This window comes from Mus pahari, chromosome 10 (genome assembly GCF_900095145.1).
Source record: "Mus pahari chromosome 10, PAHARI_EIJ_v1.1, whole genome shotgun sequence".
Taxonomy (NCBI): Eukaryota; Metazoa; Chordata; class Mammalia; order Rodentia; family Muridae; genus Mus; species Mus pahari.
In genome coordinates this window covers 98,849,393-98,869,552 of record NC_034599.1, presented here as the reverse complement: position 1 = coordinate 98,869,552, position 20,160 = coordinate 98,849,393, and the positions used below count along the sequence as shown (strand labels likewise).

Sequence of the window (20,160 nt, the reverse complement as noted above, 5' to 3'; positions counted from 1 at the left end):
TGTAGCAGAGAGGTGTGGACTCTCGACACAGGCAACCAAGACAGATGGCCAGAGGGCGAGACCATAGGACAGCTTTGTGTAAGCACTTAGCTCCACTCCAAGATTTGCTTTTACTAAAGACACAAAGCTGCCTACGTACTGTGCCAGACTCCAAAGCAGAGACAGGCAGAGCCTAAATTGGTGGATGGTAAAAATGGATGGCCACCCCTGCCACATGAACAACACATCTGCTGCACATTTGCTTTCTCAAGTACATTTTCTGGATGCACAATATGTATATGGGTGTACACACACACACACACACACACACACACACACACACAAACTTAGAAATAGAAGCAATCTTATCTGTGCCACTCATCCCACTGCCTCTCCTCAGGAAGCATAGCATGGCTGCCTCCCTTTTATTTACACAGATGGAGGAATCTGTGACCAAAAGGAATGGAAAGCGACAGTCAGTACCTGTCCACTCCCGTTTTATCTAGAACATGCCACATCTTGCTTTCTATAAGCTTCACTAGAGCTAGGCTTCAGTTGAAAATCTGAATTATTTTATCCGCATTTCTGCCATGAATGCCTGTTGTTGGAGTTACCAACCAGCAAAGTATTCTCCCAAACAAGACACGTAGAAGAAAAACAAAAAAAACAAAACCTAGGTAGTTAAGCGATCCTTACTAAGATGCTTATTAAATGTTTTATCAAATACAAAAGCCCATCTGTAACAGTAGAAAGAATAACCCTCAGGGCCAAGGCATGGGCCCAGCACTTAAATGAAGCACTGGCCGTGTAAGCACAGAGGGCCTGGATTTGGATCCCCAGACCTCACGTAAGAGGCAGATGCAAGGACACCTGGAGCTCACCGGCCACTTGTTACCAGTCAGCTGTCTCAAACCAAAGCTGAAGATGCCTGAGGGCCAATACCAGGCATGTCCTCTGCCCTCCACATGTGCACCCATGGGCATGCACACACATAGGAACACACATACAACCCTAGTCCCAAACAAAACAACACAAAGAAAGGATTTTAACATGTTTGACCCTTTGTGGAAAAGGTGCCAGGGCTGGTCTTAGAAGTAGTGCCAATCTAATGATTTCTTAAAAGATTTATTTTTAACTATATGTATATATCTCCATGGTGGGTGTGCGCAGTATGGTGGCTTCAAAGGCTAAAGGTGTTGGATGCCCTAGAGCTGGGGTAAGATGGGTGAGCTGCCCTACACGGGTGCTGGGAACCAAACTGCCACCTCTCCAGCTGTGCTGTTCTTACACCTAAGGGATGGGACATAATCAAAGAAACAAGTGGGAAAAGGTGGGGAAGAAACACAGATGAGCTAGCCAAGCCGGAGAACAGTGCTATTTAGACTCAGAAGAAATCCTTTGCAAAGAGTCGTGCTCCTTTACCAAAGTGGCCATTGGATGGTGGGCTGCCCACAGTCCAGCGGATGCACATCCATGGGCATGCGGGCAGCACTAACTGAATTCAGGGTTATTAATGACCAAAAAAAAGGACATTAAGTTAGGGAGACAATGGGATGATGGGCACTCAAGGAAACAGGAGGGTAGTGGTGGGCGAATATGACCAAAAGCATTGTATAAATGTAAGAAAATTTAAGATTTTAGAGAACTCCATACATGAATACTGCATCTTTATCACTTAACACGCCCAGCTCCTTCCATATCTCCTCCCCAACTCATGATTCATTGTGTGTGTGTGTGTGTGTGTGTGTATACACATGTATATACAACCTCTGGGTCCATCTAGCATTGCTAGGGTTGACCACTTACAACTGGACAACCTATGCAGGAGCTTGTCCTAGAAGCTGCTTCTCCCTCTCAGAAGCCACTGGCCAGCTGTAGCTCTTCATCTAAGGATGGGAGCATGTGACTTTTGCCCATCCCTGTTGGAATTCAACTGGTGGTATCAGCATGTTGGACTGGTTCATGTAAGCACGTGGTTGAGAGTTCATGGGTAGGTTTTCCCCGTCATGACTAAGGGACTCTGAAACAGCAGGCATCCTGGTCCTCTGGTTTTTAAAATCTTTCCACCCTCTTTCACAGTGTTCCCTAAGCAGTACAGGGACTGCATTGCAGATCTGTCCATTGGGGTTGGGTACCCCAGAGATATGTGTTGTCTGTATTTTGAACAGGTCTGTTGCAAAAGGAAACTTCTTATATACACTTGTCTGTGGATATAAAGACAGGTACTCAGAATAATTTGGAATTGTATTCACTTAGGAAAAGGGCAGCAGAACTCTCTCTAGAGTCTATGGCCTCTCCAGCCATGGGTAGTTGGCCAAGTTTACAGTAATAGGTGTAAATTCTCTCTCTCCCACTGAGCAGGCCTCATGATCAAATAGAGAGCTGTTAGCTGCCCAACAAGAGGGGCCACTACTGCACCCTTGGGGACATCTTGCTGCCAGGTCCCTGCAGCTAATAGGCTTTCACTGGGTAGGACTACCGGTTGCCCCTCCCCCTTGGCAGTTCTTCAGGCAGGCTGCTTCTAGATCAGGTCCAGTCAAATGCCTCTAAGTGCCCCTGCCCAAAGTGTCTTCAGCAATAGGCTCTTACCTTCAGGTTCTCAAAGGCAACCAAGAGCAAGGGCAATAGCCCACGTTGCTATGGAAACTTGTATTCTCCTGACCAACAACTCGAAGGGGGCGTTTCCTAAGACTGGCACTGCGGGTTTTGCTAGATGAGGGCATAGCTCTTAGGGACAGCATCAATCACCTCATGTAGTGTACCTGATAAAAATAGATATACGCACATATCTGTGTAGGTACACATACAACACATAGATATATGCAGGTACACATATGCACATGCATACCTTTTTAAATACACTTATGAAATGATTGTATATGGCTTTTCGAAATTCTTTAGTGTTCTCTCTCCTTCCTCTTCTCCCCCTGTATTATCACCACCATGAGAGGCCAATATAAATTTCTACTTCAAAAATTTCTTACATTTACCCTGGAGGGGTAGGATGAAGAAGTGGGTATAATGGCTTAGGAAGAAAGGTTACCATGGAGCCAGTTGGGCTGGTCGGGCTCGGCCTCACGTGTGCTGGTCTCTCCTTTTGTTGTGCAGCTTTGTTCCGGGACCACAGAAAGCCAACCTTAAAGACCACGCAGCAGAGGCAGCAAAGCTCTTTCAAGATAAAAAACGCCTTTCAAGTCTGCTGAGAGGGGGCAGAGCTGCTATTTCAAGTCTTTCCAGAAGCACACGCTATGCCTTTAAACAGGGGAAAGAAGCGATGAAAGCTACATCCAAACTCGGTAAACGAAGTGACTGAACAGGTTAGCCACGGTCAGACTCTTAGCACCAGATCCACTCCTGATCCCGAACTCTTAACCGGGCTGCTCACCAGCATCCAAGAACTGCTCGGGAGGGAAGAACAAGCCAGTGGCTATAGGCAATCAGGTGCCTTGACCCCCTACACTCGTGGGATTAAGTTTGTATGTTTACTTGCCAACTCCAGACAATTCTAGCATAACTATGAGGAGATGGAAGAACACACCACACACACACACACATGTTTTGAAAGTTGAATGGAGACATAATTTTGAAGTTGATTTTTTTTTAACAGTGTATGCATGTGGACATGGGCCAATGTAAACTCTTAATTGCAACCCTCTGCTCTGTCTTCCATGTGCTATGGTTTAATGCTCATCGGTTTAATAATAGGGCTTCAATGTTGTGGAGTTAGCAAACATTTACCCTAGAAATGGATGCCTGTTTGGGGGCATGGTTTTGGCAATCTGACCTTTGGGACTTCCATTTCAGAGCAGCAGTGGCTGGGCAGGCTGGCTGGCCTGGGATGGCTTGTGCCAGGAGGTTGCCTCTGGCCTTCTGAAGTGGTTTGCCTGGTCTGGTAAGAAGCAGAGAGTGACCCTTTCCAGTTATGTCTTCCTAAACTCACTGGGAAACTCCAGTTCTCCAGGAACCCGAGTCAGGCTTGTAGACTGGGTTTTATGGGTTTTCTTCCTACCAAGCTGTTTCAGTAGATTTCTGGTCTTTTTTTCCTTGCTTTGGTCATTATTTTTTACTAATCTATATGTTCCTTAGACAAGAAAAGTAGCAATGCATACTGTCTTGAATTAGACTTAGTCCCTTTACCCCACCGGGCCGAAAGCATTGGGCTTCAGTGAGGGGCATGAAGCAGGACTGGCGGAGCTCGGAAAGAAAATGAAATGAGCTTTGGGATGTAAGAAAAATCCCGAAATCTGGGTTGAGTCTCAGAGCCCAGCCCCTCAAGCATTCTATGGTGGCTTTGCCTCCCCGTCCCAATCTTTCTCCATCTTTCTTCTTAGGGTAGGGGTATCTTCAACAACTAAACATCAAAGTGGCACTGTGTTGAGGCCTACCACCCAGATCTTACCTCAGTTTACAGCTGGATCCCCAGTTACCAATGGCGCAGTCGGGCAGAATGTCACTGTCTTCGGGAAGGACAGGGGCTGTGTGGGAAGTAGGTTACTACCACTGCAGGCCAGAAGAGTATATTCAGATCCTCTTCTCTATACCCTGTTCAGGAAATCTGGGTGGATGAGCCATGCGCAGTAACATTTTTTAACCCTTTGTGCTGCCATTCCTGAGGCAACTGCATGGAGACAGCCACCTGCGCCTTCTGGGAAGTATGAAAGCCAGGAGTGAAGTCAGTTAGTACTCAGGTGCACGCCAGCTTCCTGTATCCTAACGGTGCTTAGAGGCTCAGGAACACTGTTTCAGTACAGCAAACTGCGGGGCAGTTCTTAGAGGCATTTGTAACAGTAGGGACTTTCCTAATTAACTGGTTGAGTAGACGCTTTTCTACTTATTGTTGAAGATATTTTGAAAATGTTTTTTTTGTTTTCCCCCTGTGTTGGTAAGTATAGTACCTTTTGTAAATATTGCTTGGTGATTAAAATTATTTTAGCATCTTGGATCATATTTTTAATCCTTTAAACAGGTTAGGGGTCTGAAAAATGCTGCAAATAGTTCATTTAAAAAAAAAAAAGTTCCTGGCTGGAGGTGGTGGCTCATACCTTTAATCTCAGCACTCAGGAGGCAGAGGCAGGTGGATCTCTGAATTCCAGGACAGCCTGGTTGGTCTACAGAGCGAGTGAGTTCCAGGACAGCCAGGGCTACAAAGAGAAACCCTGTTTCGAAAAATCAAAACCTAAAAGTTCTTATTGCCAGAGCTGGGCCAGCAGTTAGAGAGCTGGAGTTTAGCTGAGTGGCTTACAGCTGCCTGTAACTCCAGCTCCAGGGGATCAAACATCCTCTTCTGGTCCCCCAGGGTACTGCACACACATGTGCACACACACTTGAAAACTAAGAATTTAAAACACCAAATTCCTAAGTTTGACTCCTGTCTCCAAAATAGTAGAAACTGGAAAAAGCGAAGCCGAACCTCAATTTAGTAAGGTCCGTTCGTGGCAAGAAGCACTGTGAGCACTACTGGAGCATCTTGTCTTACACTGTCAATTACAACTGGCCCCAATGGATCTGGCTCCCATTATCTCTACACTAAGCCATCAGTTGTAAGTGCACCATCAATAACCTTCTTTCAAAGAGGATCATCTGCAGGACAGGTGTGAGCAATGGGCACTAAATGGAGAATGAGAGCAGCTGTCTGTCAAACGTCCCTTTATCCTCAGCACCCTGAGGCGCATGGCTTATCCAACAGCTCCATGCACAAGGCCCTTTCTCCATGGACAACTCCCTAGCTCCTGTGGCTCTCTGAATGAGCTCAGCATAAGAGCTGTATAACCAGGCAGCAGTCATGCATGCTTCCAAAGTCTACATGGTCCAGTCAGAACCTTTCTGAATGACAAGCACTTCCTCACACTTGTGCAATGTAAGCTATCCAGAAACTGTGTTGGATCCTGGACTGAACATGTAAACTGTCAGGAACCAACTGGGGTGTGTAAGAAGAGAGATGAAATGTGCCCAATGCATAACAGATGCTATTCCTCAGACTTGGATTATCTAGTCAGCTAGGTTTATCTTCAGGTAACTAATCTCAAAGTGGAATATTCTGAACACCATAAACCCTTTTCTAAGAGAAGAGAATGAAATATGAGGAGAATTAATGTTTTTACCTGGAGCATTTTTTCTAGCACTTAGTAAATAATTACCATTGGAAAAAGCAAGTTGGTGGGAATTTTTGGCAGACCTGCAATAATGGTGTCCAGGGACAGTCACATTGCTCTTGAGCTGATACAGAGGAGAGCAACTGTACAACAGGAGGGACAAAAGTATACAAGTCCAGGAGCAGAGCCCCAGGAGTCCTGTCTGCTGCCTAGCAACAGCCCAGGTCAGAGTTCATCCCCTGCCTGTTTACTACCTAAAGAACTTCTCCAAAAACCCCAACTCTCAGGATGCTTGAATAGAGTTTACTTGCTGTTTGAATAGCATTTATAATAACAAAAGTGTGTTTACATAATGGCTTACGATCATTTCCATAGAAAATAAACTGGTTATATCATCTTCCCTTTTTACACTTCTCACCCTGTTCTGTCCCATGTCCAGCCATGAAGCAGTAACAGTCACTTCAAAGTCCTTTTTGTCCTGAGCTATGGTACATTTCTAGTTTTACAGCACTTTATACAAGTCGGCGTGACTTATTTCCACACCTTCACAATCCCGTCTCTAGAAGCAGTCACAATGAAGCCCTGAGTGGTCTGGAAGGTGGCCATGTCTGTGATGATGTCATGATGTCCCACAGGCAGAGACTCCGGGCCCCGCCGAGGGGTGTCATCACTCGGTCCGACCTTCTGCTTATTCTGAATTTCCTGTTTAGTGGGTAGAGGTCAAAAACCTGCGGTTAAACTTGTGCCTCGTCCTACCTCTCAACAGCATTCCCACAACTAGGGAGTCAACACCGTGGTTTACGGTCATTATGCCACAGAGTCAGAGTCCAAAGTGACCTGGGTTTCCAGTCATCAGCCTGCAGGCACAGACACTTATAAATGGCTCAAGATAGTCTGCATGCGTATTGATAGTCTGGCATTTTTAAACCCTGATGGGATGCCTGCTCTGGGCAGAACACCCGATATTTTCTATCAATAACACATGCTTTGAAGGGCAATGGCCATACTAGGACCTCAGTGTCCTGCTTGTTAGCTCTGTGACCCTGGACAAATGACTTCCCTGTCCCATCTGCAAAAGGAAAGCAGTAAGGCACTTTTTTTTTACTGTATCTCCTCATCCTTTGTATACTGTGAGAGCGGTGAGTGAGACGCAGTGGGACACACACCTGTAGCCCTGAGACTCAGAGGGAGGTGCAGAACAGTGACTGAGCTGTGGCCAAACCCTGTCTCCATGCCCACTCTTCCCACCCAGAAGAAAGAAAAGTCAAATACATGTCTTAATTTCAAAGAAATCTTGAGCTATCAATCTTGATCAAAGCTATTTTTGTGCCTACAAACATGAGAAGAAATGAAGGTCCACACCTGGACAACCTCGGTGCCTTCTATTATCTTCTTGTAGTAGGAGACAGATGGGGAACCTGTACTTCCCGCAACAACATAGGACCTCTCTGGGGAAACCAAGTCCCAGAACCTAGGGGAGAGGGAATAAATGGTAATAAAATCTCCAGTGTATCAGGAAGAGATTTTTCTAGAATCAATGGTACAATGTCATAGCTGCCATGTTTCAACCCGAGGCTCTCCTCATCACACTGCACCTTATTTTCATGTCTGAGCCAGCGGTCAGCAGGATAGGGTTTCCATCTGCAGGACTACAGTAGATGCCATGCACGCTGTGTGGTGAAGGCTTGAAAGAAAGAAACATAAAAGACAAATGACAACATCATTTTTAGTAGAAGTGAGCTGTCAATAGCTGTACAAGCACTTCATCAAGACATACAACCCGTGGAAACGGATTCTCATCGTTGGGGGAACTTTAGGATCTGCCTGCTTTGAAGGCCTGGAGGTGTAGTTCAGGACGAGCAAGGCCCTGAGCTCAGTCTCCAGGGTCCCCTCAGGCCAAGCATAGTGGTGCACACCAGTAGTTCCAGTGCTCTGGGAAGAGGCCAAGCTCAAGGTCAGCTTGGGCCAGACACTCTGATCCTGTCACAAACAGTATAAAAACCATTACTTCAGGGCTTCTTTGTATGAGACCTAAGAAAGGTGTGTGTGTGACAAGGTAAAGATGCTCCTTAATTTGCTTTGGGGTTTTGGCCCAACACTAACTCTAAACCCTCATGGTCTGACCAGGAGCTATAGCTCAGTACCACACACAGATTCACAGGAGAACCAGAACACAGATCACTAGCCTGGGAAAAGATCAAGATTCAAAGAGTATTTTCCAGTGAATGCATATGGCTTTTCACACCACCACGTAAAGGCAAAACCCAAGCCAGGGGATCCCCTGCATATGTAAGAGGACTGCAGTCTACATTAATAGGCTTTGCCTAATTTGCATCTAAGGAGCTCCAATGTGAAATCACTAATAGCCAATGGAGCAGACCCTACAAGCTAGAAGAACTGGAAAACATACAACACTGGCCACATGACTGTTTGTGTTATTAAGAACACAAAACAGATATACCTGAATATGTAATAAAATTCATGAGAGATCATGCCAGATAAAATGCCTGAACATGCTTAGGACAGAGGTAACAATTGTCCTTTGCAATAAACACGGGTGACATACCTGTAACTCAGACAGTGGAGGTGCGCTGCTGGCCCAGAGAGTCAATCTCCTGTCGCCAGTCTCCATGTCCCACATGGAGACTTCATTGTTGCCCTGAACAGCTGAGAGACAAAGGCAAGAACGGTTAGCTCTTCCGTCATATCTCTGTAGCAGAGGCAAGGCTGCCTGTATCTAATGCCATCCTGCAAAAATGCTAATACTCTTAAAGTAACAGCATGACTTATCACCAGACTGGGTGAGTTAAAAAGTGTTCTTGATAGCGTAACAGTTAATATGTATACTGCACCCCAGGCAGGTCCTGAAGAGACTATGGGGTAGAAAGGCCTTTGTCCTCAAGAATGGAGATGGAGAAAGGAAAAAGACAAGATGCAGGAAACAGCATGATGACAAGAAACAGAGCAAGTGCCGAGCTCCTCCTGCATTCAGGTTGAGGAAGAAGCAGCACATTTGTGAGCTGAGTCTAAATGTTCTAGCCAGGCCCAAAAAAGCTGGACAGATGCAGCAGCAGGTGGCCGATCTCAGGCAGAATACACCGAGTAGACAAGCACAAAAGCTCAGGACGTTTGGTGGATGGATATGTGTGAGAGGGAGGAGAGGCCGGCGAGAAAAGCAGAGAGCATGGCCCTATTCATTCACTGGCACTGTCCTGGCATTGGGAGAAAGATGGCAAACAGAGCAAATGAATCCCTACTTAGAGGAGTTTTCACTCTGTAGGGACACTAAATAGACAAATGTAACTGAGCAGCAGGGACAGAAGCAATCATGAGGCTGGAGTAGACAAGGGGGTGGGAGGAAAAGCTCCGGGGTGACTAGCACATGACACGTACTCCAGTTTGGCCTGCATGAATCACACTCTGGGCTCTTGCACTGTCTGGCTCCTACATGTGTTTGCCCTTTAGTAATCTAAAAATAAGAAAACGGTCCCCAAATAGTTCAAGGTCCTACTCCTGAGAACCTGTAAATGTCTTTAAAGACAAAGTGATTTTCAAAGATATAATTAAGGACCTTGAAAGGGGAAAATTATTCAGGAATATCCAGTGGGCCCTAAATGCAATTAAAAAACATGCCTGCAAGAGGGAAGCAGACTCGTGACCAACAGCAATGGGTCTAGGTGCTATGTTCCTGCCCTGCAGAGAGGACATTAGCCAAACAGTGTAGGAAGAGAAGCAGGAAGAGGCAAGCAGGGAAGTCTTACCAGAGCCGCCAGTGTGGCCCTGCGATCACGGTGGTTCCACCCACAGCACAGAGCTCATAAGTCACCAAGTATGAACAGCCTTGGTAGCGGAGAAAGATCACCTAGTGCAGTCTAACTCTATCCTGCACCTCAAAAATCACGGCTTGGGATTAGAAAATGGCTCAATTGGTAAAGTGCTTGTTACACAAGCCCAATGACACAAGTCTGATCCCTAAATCCAAGTAAAAAGCCAGATGCAGTGGTGCACATCTGTAATCCCCACATTCTTACAGAAAGTGACTGGTGAAGACAAGAGAATTCCTGGGACGCTCTAAGGCTTAGAGGACATAGCTCAACAGAGACAACTGTGACCCGGCCTCAAAAACAAGGGGGGAAGTGACTCCAGAAAGTTCTCTGTTCCACTCCTCCCCCCACCCTCCCCCTCTCTCTCTCTCTCTCTCACACACACACACACATACACACACACACCACACACACACAAATAAATCACTGTTCCTCTCCAATGGGGCTTTTCCACTCAATGTCTTTGTAAACTCCATAACCAGACCTCCCAAACACCTCCTGCCACTCAACTACCAAGCACACATCTTATGCGATGCCAGCCTCTCTACCCACACCTTTGTAATGGAGCCTTTAGAGAGTCACTCTCCTGGACAAGACTGTCTTGTTAGAAGCCTGACTGAATAGAAGAGCCCACAGGTAGAACCAAGGTAGAACTGGCTGTTATTTGGTGTATGGTCAGGTTTTCCATTGCCATGATCTTAGCTCAATGACACCAGGGTTTATTATAGCTCAGTCTCACGCCGCAGTGGCCGGAAAGTAGGAGAGGTGTGGGGCAGCTGTGCTGGCTGCCTTTCTCCTGCGTTTATTCTATCTGGAATCTGCAGTGTGGGCTGTGTGTGAGAAAGAAGAGGACCGACGAACTACCTAAGATTATCAAAAGCTACTATCTATCGAGCTAAGTTGTCCTGCCAGAGTGTTTGATGTTTCACTTCAATTCTTGAATTATAAGGTATTTTCAACCACACTTTACAGATAAAAAAATTTAATTTCAAAGAATGTCTCAGTAGCTGGCGAGATGGCTCAACAATGAAGAGTACTGGCTGCTTTTCCAGAGGACTCAGGTTTGATTCTCAGCACCCATAAGGCAGCTTACAATTGTTCCTAACTCCAGCCCCTGGTGATATGACACCCTCGCCCGGCCTCCAAAGGCACTGCACACACACAGTGCACACACAGGCATGCAGGCAACACACCTATACACATTAAAAAGACAGCTCAGGTACCAGCGCACTGAGTGGCGAGTGAAGGGAAGGAAGGGACGTGAGAAACGTAGGTACGGGTCGGAAAGAATGGCAGCTGGAGAGGTGTTCACGTCTCTTCTTACATTTCTAGGAAGCCCCTGATGGTTTTAACAAAAATTAGGGGGCACAGGAGCTTGAAAGAAGTGAAATGAAAGATGAGAGACAGGGGGCACAGGAGCTTGAAAGAAGTGAAATGAAAGATGAGAGACAGTGGAAGAAGGGAATAGAGCAGAAGGAAGGGCTGAAGGCATGGGTTTCAAACACAATGGTGAGCAGCTTCCACGTTAAAACAGAATCCAGCACACGGTTCAGAGGGAAGCAAAGGCTCCCGGAGAGCAAGAATCTCAGCCATATCACATCATGTAATTCCCACCCCGAATGCCAGCCCTCACCTTACCTGCGATTACCCAGGACTGGTACAGGGGGTGCATGGAGAGGCGCCGGATGCGAGCTCTGGAGGGATGACAGTGACTGGAGATTGGCAACTGGAACCTCATGTCCCAACACGCCATGGCACCGCTGCTCGTGCCTCAAATTGAAAAGGCACAAAGCCATTAACATCGAAGCGAAGCACGCAGAGCTACATTTACAACAATAGCAAACAGTGTCACCTCTGAATGAATACTTTTTTTTAGGTTTTTGTTTAAGGTGGGGTCTCATTTTGCCACCCTGGCTGGCCTCAAGATTCTAGAGATCCCCCTGCGTCTACCTCTTGAGAACTAAGATTAAGAGACGCACAAGCACGCCTAGCCCCAAGTAAACGGATTCTGGAATTGTCTTGGCCACTTCTGGAAAGGCTTTGCTGCCAGGCCTGGTGTCAGGGGCCTGGTATCTCAGCTGCTCTGGAGGCCGAGGCCTACCTGCGCTAAAGAGAGAATTCAAGGCTGGGCAACTTGGTGAAACCATGTTTCAAGATAAAAACTAAAACCAGGATTGTGGGTACAGCTCAGCAGTAAAGCACCTGGGGTTGTGCACGATCCCAGTATTGCCAACAAAGGGAAGGAAAAAAGGCCTTGCTCCCATGAGGCTGTAGCCCCAGCTTCAAACAGCACCCACAGTTGCCAAATAACAGTAATAACATGCTTATCATAATGCAACTACAGTACTGTCTAATGAATGCAAATTTAAAATGAATAATTCATTAAATACTGACATTGTTATTAACTGCCAAAGGCACCCACAGAACCAGATGCATTTGAGGGGGTGAGGCTGAAAGTGGCGAGCCAGAACATTCAGTCTGCCTGAAGAGCATAGAGCATCACTGATACCCACAGAGAAAATGGTTCTGTGTGTGTCATTAGCTTCCAGTCATCTCCATGTGTGCTCTGTTCCAAAACTCTCTGCAGACAGGTATGGGTATCCAACCACAGCAGAAAATGGGCTGAGCACCCACACGACCTCCCCCATGGTATTTTACTGCTAATGAAGAATGGACCTAAGGAAAAGGCCGAGCAGCTGAGCAGAGCAGGAGCACATGTTTGGGTTGCTCTCCAATTCCGCAGTTGGACATAGTCACAGTGGCACCACTGCCTCCTCAAAGCTGCTCAGGGTGCCCATGACATTTTTTTCCTTTGCATACTTGCTAGCTACACACTATCCAATGTTATGAACTGCTCTGGATGCTGCCATCTTCCAATATGTTAAAATTAATACAGGAAAAGGTAGCTATTTAATGATGATGCAGTATAAACTAAGGAATCCAAAAATCTAAACTCAAGTACAGAAACCCTTAACTCTTCTGGGTATGAGGGAAGAAGAAACTATGGTATTTCCTAGGAGCAAGTTCAAAGCACTCTGCAAGGGAGCGGCCTGGGATGTAGCTCAGTTGGCAGAGTGCTTGCCCAGGATACAATGTCCTGGGTTCCATCTCCAGTACCACATGAGCCAAACGGTGGGAGATAAGAGGCAGGAAGACCAGAAGTTCAAGGTCACTCTTGGGTACTTTGAAACCAGCCTGGATGCATTAAGACCCTGTTTTAAATATGAAAGAAAAAAACCCCACACAAAACACTGGGGAAAACGTGACTTTTGAAGAAAGGAAAGGGGGAGAAAGGAGATGAGCAGTGCTGAGGGCAAGCGATGTCGTTTCTTGGAAGGAATATGCTTAGTGACAGAACTGTCACTGCAACTGACAACATACAGAACTACCAGTATAATTAATGTATTATGTATTTCAATTACTGTAGATTTTAAATATTTTTACCACAAAATATGTAAGTTGACAGATTTCTTAATGATCTGATTTAATCATTCATCAATATAAGCATGTATCAAAATATCACACTGTATCCACTATATACACAGTAGTGGTACTGCAATTAAAACTAGAATTTTCTTAAATCAGCAATCCCACTCACCAGTATACACCTGAGAAAAATCAAATTAAGACTTCCTACAAAAACCTACTTGTAAATGTTTATAGCAAATTTATTCAGAAAAGCCCCAAACTAAAAACAATTCAACCATCCAGTTAGATAGTGGCTGAGCAGTACACAAATTATCTATTAAAAAATGAAAAATAACTTAAAACTGCATACATGAAGACAATGGAAAAGCCTTATAAACTGCATGTTTAGTGAAAAAAAAACGTGCACTGTGTACTTCCATGTCTGTGGCATTCTGGAAAGGGCAAGATCCAATGGCGACAGACATTGGATGAGTGGTTTTACCCTGGTTAGACAACAACGAATGCTACTGAGGCTGTGGGGAAGGGGAGGCCCTGGCTCATTGCTGCTGGGAGTAAATGGAACGGCCACTCTGAAGTCAGTGTGGAGGTTCCTCAGAGGATGAGATCTTGCATTAGGACTCAGCTACACTAATCCTGGGCAATGCTCAAAGGACGCTACACCATCCGACACAGACACCTGCTTATCCATGTTTCCTGCTGCTCCACTCACAGGAGCTAGGAAATGGACACAGCTTAGTTACTGTCCATTAACTCTTGAATGGACAGAGAAAATGTGGTACCTTACACAATGACCTTTACTTAGCTGTAGAGAAAACTGGAATTAGGAAATGTGGAGGTAAATGCATGGAACTAGAATCATCGTATGTAAGTAACAAAGATCCCAAAAGACACATGCCACTCGTTCTCACTCACACACATCAAATCCTTAGATTCATCTTAAACCTGGAGTACCTTAGAGTCAGGGAAACTACAAAGGGACCCGTGGCGTGGGGAGGGCGTGGTGTGGGGAGGGAGGGGCATTTCATAGAAGGAAGAGAGAAGAAAGTGGGTGATACGACAGGAGAGGAGGAATGGGAGGGTGGGGCCAGAGTAGCCCACACTAAGAACCTTAAGGAAGTTGTGTGAAACCTGCTGTTACAGAGTACTGAGACACACACTCACACAGCAGACAGTGCTCCCCACAGGAGCCACAGGGGTGGGAGGACTGTTAGCAGTTGGGAGGACCAGGGCAACACAGAGTCTTCTGGATACAGCAGGACTGAAGGGCTCCTGAGCACACAGTAGCTGAGGTTGCCTACACAAGAGAAGTTAGTTGACAGTCTAGCATGGGGTCCAGGTCACAGTCCCTACCCTTAAGTGAGAAGATCTGAGCACTGACAGCACTGGGGAAGGAGAATCAGTGTGCTTCATGTGCTGCCTCAGGCAGGCCACCATGCTGCAGTGCATGCCTAGACCCACGCAAATGGGCAGGGCAAACTGGACTCAGTTTTTCTTTCTTTCTTTCTTTCTTTTTTTTTTTAAGGAACACAAAGTTGGGAAGGGTTGTTGGGAGTGGACAGGGAAAAGTGAGGAGTGTGTATGTTCAAAATACCTTGCATAATGTATGAAATTATCAAAGAATAAACAATATATTTTTTTAAAAAATTAAAAACCTTGTTAAAGCGAATTTTCAGAAGAATTGCTTATACTCTGTGATAAGGGTCACACTAGAGTATATACTTTTCAGAACTCAGAAACGCTTCAAAAACACTGAAATAGATGGGGGATAGCAGGCACGTCCAGCCTTAGGGGAGACTGAGCAGGAAGCGGTGAAGCAGAAGTCCATTGCCCCACTTTCCCACTAGGCCTGTGACAGAGGCTTTCAGGTCACTGAATCTTCAAAACAGCCTTTGAAGGACTTAGTCCCATTAGCAGATAAAGATCCCGAGACTCAGAGTTAAGGAGCTTGCCTGAGGTTCCTGGACTTTAAAACTGTTGTCACTCAGATCGCTGTTTTCCTTAAGTAGAGTTTCCCCAACAGCACAGAGAACACCAGGAACTCTTAACTGCTTCAATGACTGTAAGACGAAGGCTCACTGAGAACAAGAAGAAACTTCTCTGTTTATAATGCTGATTTTACCTTTCCTACAATGCTTTGTGGTTGTTAAATACAGTCGTGTACCCAGGCTAGCCTAGAACTCTCTATGTAGCTGAAGGCCCCTCGCTCCTGATCATCTCTCTTGCCTTTACCTGCCAACCACGTGACTACCACACCCTGCTCAACTCTAGCTTTGATGCTACTTTGAGTGTGGGTCTAGAGAGGACGGCCAGGGACTTGGACGCACGAGGCAAGCACTGAGCCATACTCCCAGCCTTACATCAGCCTCCTAATGAAAAATAAACCGTCGGGCACTCTACAGCACAGTAGCTATGAACCCAGAGGAGATGGGAAGCCCTCAGTAAAGACTCAGGAAAGGCTGGCCTTCACAAGGTGCTGCTTGCAGGTGTTACGGCATCAGACACAGTGGCTGGCTTACCTATGCACAGCCAGCACTGGTGGATGTCCACAGCAAAGGAAGTGATGAGGCCTGACTTTAAGTCATGCTTTAATGTCCACGCATTGCTTGAAGACCTGAGATCCCATCCAACCAGAGAGCCATTCACCGTGGCATAGGCAAGAACAGACTGTGCCCCGGAGTTGAAGTGATGCATGTCCACCACACAGCCATCTTCCTTCTGATCCAGAATCCTACAGGGACACAAAAGTAAATACCCCGGCTTTTCCAGGCACTGAAAATGGAGCGCTGGTTTCCACTTAGGAGAAACTGACAATTTATCCTTGGCTAAAAAGGAAACAGTGGCCAGCTGGAGTGGCATGGTCTTTAATCCTGGCACTTGAGAGGCAGACACAGCAGAGTATGATTCCTGTGAGTATGCAGTTAACCAGATCTACATATCAAGTTCCAGGACAGCCAGAGCTGAGACCCTGTCTAAAAAAATAAATAAATAGAAATTATGTGACCTCAATGAGATAATTATAGCTGGATTTTTAAAAGATAATTCCAGCTACAGAAAAGCTGTAAAATGTTTCTATACACTTTTTATTCAGTTTTTCTTCATATTGGTCCTCTGTAATGAACTGCTGAGCTGTCTCTCCAGGTCAGATCTAATGCTTACGAAGCATGATCACAGTTAACATGGCCGAACAAGACAAACACTGAGTAACTTAAGGCCACTTTAAGTTACTTTGGAGGACACTACAGTCGGGCAGAGTAAAATCTAAACAGTCTAGCAGGGTCTCCCAACCTAGGAAGTAAAATATTGCTTAAAGAAGAGCACACACAGTGAAAAGTGCTGTCAGCTGAGAGCCATGCAGAGGCCTTCTCTTACTGTCCATCGTGTGACCCAAGGACACAATCATCACACAGTACACTCTGCCAATAATCTAAACAAACTCAAAAGTATAAACAGGCATCCTCTGCAGAAACAAGTTCAAGGACACTGGCAGCTATTTGTTGTTAGAAGCCATCAGTAAAATGTCCTGGGCTAAAGCCACTCAAATATATTGTTGACTATGTTGAAAATACACTCATTTTTTTTAAATGTAAAAGCAAAGCAAAACAGTAAAAATCTCCCAGGTGCCTCAGCAGATTTCCCCCCTTACCCTAAGCTACACAAGGGCCTCGAGGCCGCCTTTACCACATTAACGTCCGCTCTGGTTTTTCTGGGTGGTGCACTATCACTTCCCAGAATGCACTTCTCAACCATCCTGCTTTAACTGCCTTTAGCTATCCTTCCCGAATGTACATATGTGTGTATATGTGTGTGTGTGTGCACTCGTGTGTGAGCATTTGTATACACAGCGTGCACCTACAGGTCAGAAGACAACCTTGGGTGTTTATTCTCAGGCACCTTCCACATTCTGTTTGAGACAGGGTCTCTCGCTGGCCTGGAACTGTGTTCGGGACATAGGCAGGCTAGCTGCCTACAAGTGTCCAGGGATCCCCCTGCCCCTGCCTCCATCTCTCAGTGCTCGGATCATAGGCATGCACTTTTTATTTGGGTTCTAGAGATCTGAACTCAGCTCCCCTTGTGTCTGCAAGGCAAGTAGTTTACCAGCTCAGCCATATCTCCAGTCTTTGTCCATTGCAACTTGACTCATGCCTTCCAGGTAAAATGGAACTCACTGCACTCACACTGTCCATTAACATGTCTTTATTTCTCAGTAGACTATAGATTCTCAGAGAACACAATGCAGGACTGGCAAGATGACTCAGTGGGTAAGAGGAGTTGCCACCCAAGCCTGACACCCCGAGTTTGCTCTCCAGAACCTATGGGAGAAGGAAGAACTGACTCTTGAAAGTTGTCCTCTGACCTCTACAAACCCCACAATTTTTTTTTAAAGCAAAATAGTTAACACATGTAGTTATTTGTCTCTGGAATCCTTAGGCATAACACTGGCTGGGGCGAATGGCAGTGCTCACCTTAACTTATTTTACATTATGGTTAATCTTTAAATAACTATTAATTTATTCATAAACAAAACAGTCAACATTTTATTGTAGAATGATAAGCAAATCTTCATCTCAAATATATTACCAAATAAATATTTTAGGGCCAAACAATGGGACATGGGTTTCTTGACTGACGAACACTGGCTGTGCTCTGGCAGTCAATCTGGCTAACAGCTGTGTCACTCAGGAAGATTCCACACCAAGGTGATCAGGTCCAGGGCTGCCCCCGTGCACGCTATCAAACTCCAAGAATTAATATGCAAAGGCTCTGCCCTCTAAAGCTAAGCACATCTGAGTGTTCTGGGTCAGAAGCAGTTTCCTGCACTTGAGGGTTTATGAGGAGGATAGTAGAACATAGCTCCAGTTGGCCCAAACCACACTGCAGTGTGGAAAGGGGGAAGCTACTACACAGTGCACGATCTGTAGAGTGAAAAAGACAGCAGACAGTACCTGCTTTGTAGAGGGTGAATTTTAGGAGACTTGGGTAACTTAGAAGCCTCAATTCCAAGAAGCTGTACAGCACCATTATCAGATGCTATGGCCAAGTAGTGGGAGCCTTGGCAAAACGTTAGTGTCTTGACTCGTCCTCCAATTCGGCTGTATGTGAGAATAGACCTGAATGAAAGAAATATGAGACCATTTCTGAAATAGCCACAGCCATTGCTGCTACCCCTAGTTCATACAGTTATTAACAAAGTTATTACTGAGGTCCATTTCATCCCCACGATCTCTAAGAGCCGGCGCACAAACCTCCCTTTTTCAAATGTCCATCTTCAAGCATTTCTGTCCTATTACAAAGCCTGAGCTGCCTGCCCCCAAGTCCTGAACCAATCAGTTCTCCAACCAGTGCAACAAACACCTTAATCCCATATCCTTCAGTTCTTCTACAGCCCTGAACGTGAAGACTCTCACAGCTGAGAAAGCTCTGACTTCAGAAGCCAATTTCTGTTACCTGCGCGACCTCTGTCGTGACCTATGCGACCTCTGTCATGATCTGTGCCTTGGTTCCTCATCCAGAGAGTACCTTACCTCGAGAGGATCAGAGGAGAGGCCCACTGAACCATGCACACAGGCAGACTTTCCTCACACTATTCAGCCACACACACACACACACACACACACACACACACACACACACACGTGCTAACCTCTCAAGCCACCTCCCATCCTTCCTCACCTGCTGTGTGCTGAGCAGCTGATGTAAAGGGCGCCCACCTCTGTCCTCTTAGCCTCTGCCTTACTCCTCACAACACTTGTACATATGTATACTTCCTTGCAAACAAAACCAGAATATTTGCTATTCTAACCTATCACTTCTCTCTGGCTCCATTCTTCCTACTAATAGCTTAAATGTACATTTAATAGCTACGAAGTACATTTAGTCTGCTCATTGCTAGTGTAAAAGAATGCAACTGATCTCTGTGTAAGACCTTCTATTTTGCCATCATTTAATGGCTTTTTTCTTATACTAGACCGTGCTGACTACTAACAGAAAGTTTTACGTGTTTCCTATTTGTATATATATTACATGCACAAGCACACATGTTGCCTAATACCCCGGCTAGACATTCCAGTACATTGCTCAATAGAACTAGCAAACATGCCCATTCCTCCTTCCCTCCTCACTTAGGATGCCTGCGCTCTCCACCAGGAAGTGCCAGCGTGGCTTGTGGAGATGGCTTTACCTCTCCATTACTATTTACTGAGTTGGTTTTAACCATTTCCTGGTGGACCTCGTCAGATGCATCCCCGGGCTTTGCAGAGAGCAGTGTGCAGCTTCTACCCTTTATGCTGTATGCTGAACTAGCCTTGGACCCTGGAGGATCGGCTCTTGCTCCTGTGTGTAATACTTTTCCGACTACTGTCAGTTTTGTGTTAATGAGGCTTTTCATATCCATACTGATTATGACACAGGTCTGTGTAAGTCCCAGGAGATTAACATGGCTGTAATGTCAAGGTAACACCTGCTCGAGGACTGAGTTAAGAAGTGCCCCCTTATTTCTTGGAAGCCCTTTTGAAAGATGATTATAGTGGAGTTCACCATGAGGCCCTCGGCAGGGCCTTTCTCTGTGAGATTCACTGACTGACTCTCTCAATCTATGTTATTTAGGCATCTATTTCTTCTTCAATCACTTTCAGCAGCTGTGTCTTGCTACAAAGTTGCCCATTCCATTCTAATTTTTGGCACATAACAATTTACAGTAGTCTTTGTTTATTTTTGACAATAATATCCCCTTTCAAAAATTCTGATTTGGGTAATAAGTCTGTTTTCATTTCTTTAAAACAAACATTGCTCTCATAACATGTTTCCAGTTTCGCTCCTCTTCACATAAGCAGCTTCCT

The 20,160-nt window shown here is 45.6% G+C and overlaps 2 protein-coding genes across 3 annotated transcripts in view; one reads left to right on the top strand and one right to left on the bottom strand.

Annotated features, from left to right (window-relative positions):
- Col6a6 (collagen type VI alpha 6 chain) overlaps positions 1–3,634 on the top strand; it is a 136,380-nt gene extending 132,746 nt beyond the window's left edge. Inside the window, exon 37 of the mRNA XM_021207057.2 lies at positions 3,088–3,634. Within this exon, the coding sequence (XP_021062716.1) occupies positions 3,088–3,292 (205 nt within the window). The 3' untranslated portion in view covers positions 3,293–3,634. The remainder of the gene's footprint in view (positions 1–3,087) is intronic.
- A 2,699-nt stretch (positions 3,635–6,333) lies between these two features.
- The window catches only part of Pik3r4 (phosphoinositide-3-kinase regulatory subunit 4), a 49,572-nt gene continuing 35,745 nt past the window's right edge, over positions 6,334–20,160 (bottom strand). For both annotated transcript variants that reach the window (XM_021206811.2, XM_029543300.1), the window contains exons 14-20: positions 18,268–18,432; positions 15,841–16,052; positions 11,534–11,665; positions 8,638–8,738; positions 7,667–7,755; positions 7,434–7,542; positions 6,334–6,773 (exon numbers count right to left, since the gene is read on the bottom strand). In XM_021206811.2, the coding sequence (XP_021062470.1) occupies positions 6,603–6,773; positions 7,434–7,542; positions 7,667–7,755; positions 8,638–8,738; positions 11,534–11,665; positions 15,841–16,052; positions 18,268–18,432 (979 nt within the window). In that variant the 3' untranslated portion in view covers positions 6,334–6,602. The remainder of the gene's footprint in view (positions 6,774–7,433; positions 7,543–7,666; positions 7,756–8,637; positions 8,739–11,533; positions 11,666–15,840; positions 16,053–18,267; positions 18,433–20,160) is intronic.